The sequence below is a fragment of the Typopeltis vanoorti genome, chromosome 10, assembly GCF_054136105.1.
Source record: "Typopeltis vanoorti isolate ZY-2024b chromosome 10, IOZ_Tvanoo_1.0, whole genome shotgun sequence".
NCBI classification, from domain to species: domain Eukaryota; kingdom Metazoa; phylum Arthropoda; class Arachnida; order Uropygi; family Thelyphonidae; genus Typopeltis; species Typopeltis vanoorti.
The window spans coordinates 88,427,297-88,437,404 of NC_143558.1; the positions used below are offsets into that span (position 1 = coordinate 88,427,297).

At 37.3% G+C, this 10,108-nt stretch overlaps 1 protein-coding gene across 1 annotated transcript in view; it reads left to right on the forward strand.

The window, feature by feature from the left end:
• The window catches only part of LOC150102572 (putative glutathione-specific gamma-glutamylcyclotransferase 2), an 80,803-nt gene extending 73,431 nt beyond the window's left edge, over positions 1-7,372 (forward strand). Inside the window, exon 3 of the mRNA XM_090399061.1 lies at positions 5,663-7,372. Within this exon, the coding sequence (XP_090255187.1) occupies positions 5,663-6,199 (537 nt within the window). The 3' untranslated portion in view covers positions 6,200-7,372. The remainder of the gene's footprint in view (positions 1-5,662) is intronic.
• The last annotated feature ends 2,736 nt before the right edge of the window (positions 7,373-10,108 follow it).

Below are 10,108 nucleotides of genomic sequence, written 5' to 3' on the forward strand. Positions count from 1 at the left end.
AAGAAACCTAGGTGACCAAATCTGAGCACAGTAGTCGAGATGGGGTCTTATCAAGGCTCGATAACAGAGGAACAATAACTTGCTTGTCGACGTATTCTTCAGCAACCAAGTGATTTGATGAGCTGATTTAGCCACTTTTACAATGTGTCCCCTAAATTTCAATTCCTTATCCACCAACACTCCTAAATCTCCTGCCTCATCAATTTCCTGGAGCACGGTTCCAACAATGCAGTAAACTGCCGCCAATCTTTTCACCCCAAAATGCATAACCTTACATTTTGCCACATTAAATTGACATCCATTCTCCTTAGCCCAGACCTCCAATCTATCCAAATCATCCTGCAAAATTTTGGCGTCATCTGCATTCACTATTGCCCTACCCAACTTCGCATCATCCACAAACAAATGAACTGTTCCTCTCAGATCCTTTCCTGTATCATTTATGAACAAATTAAACAGCAGTGGTCCAAGAACAGATCCTTGTGGCACACCACTAGTCACAGGCCGTCTTGTGGACTCTACTCCTGAGTAAACCACTCTCTGATATCTCTCCGTCAACCACCCTCCTATCCATCTCACCAACCCTATGTCCATTCCCATATGCTGCAATTTACTGATGAGAATTCCATGTGGTATCCTGTGAAAGGCCTTAGCAAGGTCCAGCAGAATCACTGTAAACCCATTACCCTTATCCAGTTCAGCCATCACTGTGTTATAATACGTGAGCAAGTTACTGAGGCATGACCTACCATTCACAAAACCATGCTGTCCCCGATACAGTATCCCATTTTCTTCTATCCAATCTTGTATTTTCCTCTTGACTATTTTCTCTAAGACCTTGATAATGATTCCTGTTATGCTGATTGGCCGGTAATTTTCAACAGCAGCCTTGGAACCACCTTTGTGCAGTGGAACTATTTCCCCCTCTTTCTACCCCCTTGGGACTGACCCAGTCCTGAGGCTCAAATTAAACAAAATGGTTAAGGGCACTGACAATTCTTTAGCCGCTTCACGTACGACATGAGCTGGTATACCATCCAATCCCACAGATGTATTGACATTGAGGTTCTGTAACAGACTAGTTACCTCTACTTCATTCATTATAATTCCAGTATAAGCTGTTGATTCTTCCATTCCTGCAAAGTCACCACCTGGATGATATACTCTTGCAAAGTGCTCGCTCAGTAATTCCACAATATCGACTGATTCGGTTACCTTCCTACCCTCAGCATTTTTTAAGATCATTCTACCATGAGCATTTTTCCTTTTACTTGCAACATATTGAAAAAACTGTTTGGGATTCTCTTTAGCCTGCATGGCCAATTTTCTTTCGTAATCTGCTTTTGCTTTAAGAAAAACCACCCTTGTTACCATCCTGGCTTGAGCTTTATACTGTTCCTGCGCCTGATGGTCACCTTTCTCCTTAAATTCCCTCCACAATTGTTTCTTTTTTTGCAGCTCAAGCTTAATAGTGTTATTCATCCATTTAACCCCTACTTGATTTATTATTCTGACTCTTGGTATACAGTCAACCATTGCCTCCTGCAAACAGTTCTTAACCACCTCCCATGCGCTATCAACATCCAGCCCTTGCTGTTTTACATGCCATGGCATTGAGCCAAGCACACACCAGCCCGGTAATTCCACATGTACCCTGTCTTAATTGTAAATTCGACTCCTTTAGCCACCTCCCAAGTCATGACCTTATGGTCACTCCCACCAATTGGTGGCAACATGGTCATGTTCGTTATAGCCACATTCTCATTTGCAATTACTAGGTCCAGCACTCTCTGCCCCCTGGTATTTTCCAATACATGTTGCCATAGATAGTTGTCCCTTAATAACCGCATAAAATCCAATTCCTTCCTCCCATGTGCCCTCTCCTCTTTCCAGTCAATGTTACCATAATTGAAATCACCCATAATAATTACCCTCCTTCCACTCATTTCTTCTATTTGTTTATGCATACTACCCCCACCATCCACTCCATCACCCGGTCTATAGCAGCACCCAATTGTATATTTTGTTCTGCTAGATTCTATCTCACACCAAACAGCCTCAAATGTGCTTTTTTCCCCATCCTGCAGTTCAACTTCTATACTCCTTGGCTGAAGCTCATCAGCTATCATGAATAACACTCCTCCCCCCTTTTTATTCACCCTGTCACTCCTGAACACGCTATACCCGTTGCATTCAATCCCACTAGCTTTATCATCTTCTGTCAGCCATGTTTTACTAATACCGACAACCTGTGGCCTGGAAGTGCCAACCATGGCCAAAACTCTTCCTTCTTGTTCCTAATACTCCTGGCATTAGTGTACATGAATTGCAGAAGCCCATTTGTCCCATCCCTACTTTGATGCCTTATACTAACTATCCCATTCTGATTTGTTGTCCGTCGTACTCGCTCGGGCATAATATACTCATTCATACACTTAACTGCCCCCCTAAAGTCTGCATATCTACCCCCCCCCCTTAATAAATCTAGTTTCCCTGAGTCTGTACATCCACTTCCACATCATTCATCAACACTCTTTCAAGTCTCCGTACACCAACTCCATTCAAATGTAACCCATCTATCTTATATAAGTCCTTTCGCCCATCGAACTCATTCCACACATCCACAAATTCCACACTTCTCTGTCATACCGCGGATTAAGAAAATTAAGAGAAGTTTTAGATCAAGTTGTTCAGATGGTAAACTTTATTAAAACAAGACCTGTCAAATTGCATTTATTCGAAAAGCTTTGTATCGATATGGATTCACAACACAGACAGCTGCTTTTACACACTGAGGTGGGTGGCTGTCAAGGGGGAAAGTACTTACCCGTGGACACGAGCTACGACAACAACTTCTTGTGTTTTTTGAAGAGATGAAACAATTACATTTTTGTAACCTCCTTCGATGTGAATTTTGGTTTGCCAGGTTACAGTATTTGGCCGATATATTTTAGCAGCTCAATATTTTGAATACTAGCATGCAAAGGAAAGAAGAAAATGTTCTCACATCCACTGACAAAATGAAAATGTTTCAGAGTAAACTACAGATTTGGAAAAGAAAAGCTGTTGAAGGTAATTTGGAAATGTTTCCATTGATAAGTAACACTTGCATAAATGAAACACTTCCAATAATAGTTTAACATTTAACAAGTTTAGAAGAAAAATTAAGTTCTTATTTTCCATCACTTAACACTGAACAATACGATTAGATTAGAAACCCATTTATGGAAACTTCAAGTGATTTTGTTTTAACATTAACAGAAGAAGAACTGGCAGCTATATCCACTGATCGTGGATTGATGATTAAACATAAGGAATTGTCTCTTGAAGCCTTTTGGATTTCTATAAAAGAAGAATATGTGTCAATATCTAAAAAAGCTTGGAACATTTTACTACACTTTTCAACATCATATTAATGTGAATTAGGATTTTCTACCCTCACCACAATTAATTGTAAAAAGAGAGAAACTCTTCAATGTATTGACGAGGAAATGAGAGTTTGCCTTTCAAATATGTGCCCAAACATTGAAGCAATTGCTAGGATATATCAGGCTCATGTTTCTCATAAACACAAGAATGAATAAACTTAAGGTATGTTTCATTTTATTTTATTTTTTTATCGCATTATTTTTTTTCTGTAATATTTGACTTAATTATTATAACATATTTCTCAGAAATTTGTATATAGTGCACCTACAATTATTTGTCGGATTTTAAATGTGCCCCAACTTCAAAAAGTTTGAGAACCACTGGAGTAGAAGGAGGCAAGGGTAGAACTAAAGGCCATCCCTGGAAGCTGTATAAGGAGGGTGTGAACAGGGGAGTGATAAGCAGATTCTTTGCATGGAGAGAGTGATTGGCGAGTGGGATGCATTACCTGAAAGCGTGGTGAGTACAGAAACTGTGAATGGGTTAAAGGTACAGTTTGATGATCTTTTTGCATGAGCAAGTATAGATGTCCCATGATAAATCCTTTGATTCCATGGAGGTCAGATATTAATAATAATAAAAATAATAGTCGTAGTGCATGCTCAAGATGGATTTCTCTCATGGTGAATTTGTAATTTCTTAAGTTAGTAGAGCTGAATGTTAGTAAGGTAAGTTAGAGCTCAATGGCATGTTAAGAGAATGCTACAGGAAGTTAAAAGCATCTTTGACATACTTGTTTAACAAGAGTCTTGTAACAAGGCAAGTCTAAAGAAGTGAAAGGAAGGCAAAATTTTACATTCCAAAGGGATGATAAGACTGAAGCTTCAAACGATAGGCCAAAAAAATTGCAGTTAAATTGTTTAGTGATGTGGGAAAGGGCCAGGATCCAGAACTGAGTTAATAACATGATTCTCTGTGATGGTCATCATAGATTTGTTAAGAGGTTATATTTCAAATGCATTTATCGCTTTTTTTCTATAACAGATGTATTAGATCCGGAGATGCATATATAATAGTATAATTAGATCTTGCAGAGGCCTTTGGTAGACTACCACATACTGTGTCAGGACAGATGAGTGTTAATGCCGGCCTGGTTGGCCGAGTGGTTAGCGTATCCGCTCTCCAGCCAAAAGGCTGCAGGTTCAAATCCTGCTAAGGGCATGGATGTTTGTGATTGTCTGTGAAAATAGTGGTGGTGGTGGTTAGCGTTAGGTGCCACTGGTATAGATGATGAAGGTAGTTGCAGTTAGTGGAGTGGTGGAGACGGAGAGTTGTAGAGCAGGTGCCCTCCCTTGATGAGTCTTTGAACTCCCCGGAGGTGTTATGTAATAACACTAATAATAAATAGCAGATTAGTGAGTTGGATAAATTGCTTGTCTGATAGATCTCAGTAAATTGTATATGGAGAAGAGTAATAGCCCAGAAGGGGGGATGTCACTAGTGATGTGCTGCAGGATCTGTTAACTTGGATGTAAACACAATTGTGCCAGGCTGTGTCTCACATGTTGTACATCAGGTAGGAAATCACTCCACAGTTGGAGTGATTTTTCAAGCAGATTTGACTATCTGCCTGAAAAATCAGATTGTCAAATCTGTGCACACATTTGGTCACCTAGTTTTCAAGTAGATAAAGATATTTCAGAAAGGCAACTAAAGTAGTGTTAGTCTGTTGAAATGATGGATACAAGAGTAGACTGAGGGAGTGCCATCTGATGAGCCTGATGAATAGGAGGAGTGACATAATTGAGACAGATAAGTTGAAGGGCTTTTAACAAAGCATCATAGATGAAATATTTCATACAGTACAGGAAGATAGGGGCAAAATGAGAGGCTATTATTGGAATTTATATAAGGAGGTTGTGAGTAGGGGAGTGAAGAACAGGTTTTATTAATGGAAGGTGAGTGGAGTGCAGCTCATTGAACTGTGCAGTGAGACTTACTTCATTGAACCTTGTGTTGGACATTGAGGATGGCCTGTGACGTCTTTAAGTCAGTGGAGGTCTAATGATAATTATGGTAAGAATGTCATAGGATGTCTTTAACAGTTTTAAAGATGCCTGGATAAATAAATTACTGTATTTCTGTGTAATATCAGTAGTTGAGGATCTTTATTTTTACTCAAAGGTATTACAGATTAAGTTTAACAGTATTTATTTCTGTGGATATTAGTATACCAGTATCATTTTAAAAATTAACTATTTGGAAATGTATTGATATATAATTTGTTTTTCAGGGAATAACCTGGGGTTGTGCTTTCCAGATGACCGAAAAAGATGCTGAAACATCGTTAGCCTATTTGGAGAACCGAGAAACAAAGTTGGGTGGCTATACAACATCCATTGTGTATTTTCATCCCCAAGATTCCACTCAAATTCCCTTTCCAGTACTTTTGTATGTTGCTCAGCCAACAAACTTACTTTACCTTGGACCTGCTCCATTACTTCAAGTTGCTACCGAAATTCTTGAAACTGGAGGTATATGTGGACACAACGTAGAATATTTAATACGATTGGCAGACTTCATGAGGAATAAGGTACCAAATGCTTGGGATGATCATCTATTCACATTGGAACATCTAGTGAAAAGCAGGCTGAAGGAGGAAAATATTTCTCTAGAGAGTCTAATGAGAACTTTACATGAAAGTAGTAATGTAGAATCAGCTGAATGGAATAATTCTGAAAGGGTTGAAACAAGAGGAATGACATCATCACATAGTGTAGATTTTGCTTCACAAGTGCCTTCTAGAAAATTAAAATGTTTAAATATATAATAAGAGATAAATTAAAACTAGGCAAATGACAAATTCACTTTGAATTTGCTTCAGTTCTGGACATGTATTTCCTTCTGTATAAACCATTGTCGTTGTGTTTTGTTTGCATGTTTGTTTTAAAATATATCTGACTTGCTTAAAGCAGGATTTGATTAATGCAGTTAATCAATTTGCAACAATCCCTTTATATACGCGCAAGAGTTTTAATTAGCGCCTTTAAATTTATCACGCAAATGCATGCAAGCTTCGAGGAGTGTTTCCTGGCCGAGAGAAAGAAAGTCGTGAGCATGATGACATCATTCCTCCCACACAGCTGGGCTCCCAGAGCCTCAGAGCCAGCCAGTTACTTAGCTTTCAAAGCTCTTTTGCTTTTAGCTAACTCACCTGGTCATCCAAATTCTCTTAATGATCTGTGTGAGAATGTGAAAGTTTTATTTTTTCCACCAAATATAAGTTGCAATGATGCCCATGGACATGGGCGTCATTGCAACTTTCAAAGCCTATTTTCTTAAAAAGACATTCTCAAAGTCTAGAAACAGCAGTGGGAGAAAATGCAATTACGCTCCAAGAATTTTGAAAAAATGTTAACATTAAACATGCAATTGAAACATTCATGACTCGTGGGAGCTAGAAGACAAGTGTCTTCTAGTTGCATGAAAGCTGTTGTTTGTAAAAACCTTTTGCTAGAATGCGCTGATGACTTATGTGGTTTTCAAAATCCTGTGAACAACGTGATTGAAGAAATCATTGCAATTGGTGAAGACCTTGATTTTGATGGTGTTGATGCAGAAGATGTTAAAGAATTATTGGATTCAAATTCAAAAGCTTTCAGTGACAGCGATCTTCTTAAAATTGAACAACAATGCGCATATGAAGACAATGAACAAATGGAATGCGAAAATGTGGTTCCAAAGGAGATAATAGTCAAAGAACTGGATGGAATATTTCACAGTTTAAAATCACTTGAGCAGCAAGTAATGGATATGGATCCAGATGTTAATCGAAGAATACTTGTTTGCTGAGGTCTAGAGAGTCATTTTGCTTGTTATCGTAAAATTTATGCTGATAAGAAAAAAACTAAAACTGTACAAACGACTCTTGATAACTTTTTTTATATAAAATTGCAGTAACTAATATAGGTACAAGCATTTATTAAATATTTACTTCCATTCATTTTTTATTTTTCCTAAAGAGTACCATATAAAACGAATTATTAATACAGTAATCGATCATGGATGAATTGTAATTTTTACCACTGATTATTATATTTGATTAACACGATTTTGATATACGCGGTATCATCGAGGGATTAATTAATCAAGGAATACCTGTATTCTCTGGTAGTATCCAATGTTTCTTAATGCAAAAAACAAGAAATAAAACTTCCTTATAGTTTTTTCCATAAACAAACTTCTCCTGCCCCACATTTTTTGCATATCTGGAGCACATGACAATTGAGGCACATCTTAGTGAATGTACTTTATTGGCTCATTCATCTTAGTAGATATATTATTTTTGTAACAATCACAGAGGAGGACATTTAATCATGTTAGGACGATTTCTCAGCTACCTCCACATTTTCTAACATGACTAAATGTCCTTCCCTATGATTATCACATGAATAAGATGTATATTTGGTAAGATGAATGAGCACTCATTTTTCAGCACTCACTGAGGGTGCAGCCTGAATGTTGGAAAGTTTTAATTATTAAATTATACTTACCAAGAAATTGATTCTTGTTTTTAAGGTTAAAGGTTGCAAACTGGTATAAATAGTTGTCTTTCCCATAATGCTTAACAATATATACGTCTGAAAGGAAATGCATCTTGCATTATGGAATATTGAGGCAACTGATGTGAAGTTAACAGCCTCTATATACAAGTAGCCCATTCACGAAGATGCTTAATGTGGAAACATTGTTTGCTTATGCTTGGATAAAGGATTACATCAATAATACAATTTCTTGGCATCTTTATTTTATAGTATCACAAGTGAAAAAACTTTTAACTTCTATTTATAATCCAGAGTATTTTAATAAGGTGTGACACCTTTTGACTACTTGTATATGGGAAATATATAACTACATTACTTCAACCTTGGTATCCCTTCTGGCTCTGACTTGCACTAGTGTCTCCATATACTTTTGGTCTGGCTCCCACTGATGACATTTTATAATATTCATCTTTGGGCTTGCTTGCTTCTTGGTGAGTAGAGAGGTCCTTCTTGGTTGCTGGTTTTTGCCTGTCACTGAGTGGAGCCACTGCTGAGTTTCCTATCCTGGAGTGATGAGTTTAGTAGTGATCCTTTAGGGTCACTTAGTGAGACTTACAGTGATCATAGATCACTCAAATTTTTGGAGAGGTATCCCCGCACTCTACCATACCTCAATGAAGGGTGTGTGCTTTGCATTATGAGATACTAAGGCGACTGATGTGAAATCATTAGCCTCTATATACAAATAGCCCAGTCATGAAGACACTTTGCATGCAGACATTGTTTTCTTACACTTGGATAAAGGGTTAAACCAAGAATATAATTTCTTGTTATCTTTAATTTATAGATATATTAGATGATGATGAATTTGTTGTAGTCTCTGGAGGGTGAAGGAATGAGATATGGGTTAATTAAAATTTTATTTTTTATTATTATCTGGCAGGGATTACAGCCGTTGGCTAAAAAGTTATTGTATATGTGATTGAATTCTGAAGTGAGTGCATTGTCATTAGAGCAGATTATCAGATACCTTACACTTGTGTAATATCTTGCTTTTGTCAAATTGGGAGATCCATGGCTGTTCATCATGATGAACATGTAAGGCAGATGCAGAAATTTATCCTTTGTAGAGCCTAGAAAAGAAGAAGTTTATTAGCCATAGAAAGTTTATAACCATCCCTTATATCCAGGGTATTTTCAAATACCCCTGGATATGGGGGGATAGGAAGGCAGGCTGCATCAAAATATCCATTAATGGCCTTGTTAAAAAAAGACTCAGTAAAGCTGGTAAAAAAGAATGTGATCTTAATAAAATTTCCTGCATCCTCAGTGTTCAGTATATTGGACAAAAAGAATGAGTGTAATGGATGAGATCTAATGATGGATTTTTGACAAAGATGGTGATATTACTGAGCATGGATATTAAGCCTAGTGTGAGTTTTCTTCTAAAAGACAGGAAACCGAAGGCATCCACCTAATTGGTAAAGAATAGAGAAGCCTAAAAAAGAAATACAATGAGCCTTCTTTGTAATAAAACTTCCTTATAGTTTTTTCCATAAATAAACTTCTCCCGCCCCACAATTTTTGCATATCTGGAGCAGATGACAATTGAGGCACATCTTGGTGAATGTACTTTATCGGCTCATTCATCTTAGTAGATATACATATTATTTTTGTAAGACTCGCAGGGGAGGACATTTAGTCATGTTAGGACCATTTCTCAGCTACCGCCACATTTTCTAACATGACTAAATGTCCTGCCCTATGATTATCACATGAATAAGATGTATATTTGGTAAGGTGAATGAGCACTCATTTTTCAGCACTTCTTCCACTTATCAGTAGAATACTTCTTCCACAAAGTAACCTGTGAGAGTAGGAGAATGATTACTTATGGCAATACTTTCAACTTGCTCTCACAAATGAAGTAGCCAGATTGGATTACAAAATCAAAGAAATTAAGAATATCTTCAGGAAAGTCTTGTCAGAATAAATGTAAATTTCATCTAGCAGAACATTTGTGAAGATTCACATTATCCAGGCTGATTAAAAGCTTACTTATGATGAAGACATACCTCAGGTTTTTTATTAACTTTTTTTTTTTTTCAAGTGCAAGCTGTTCTTAATAAGGATGATGTTTTATCTGTGAACCTGAGAGTAGACTAGAAAGGTGCTTCCTGATTTTATAACCAGAA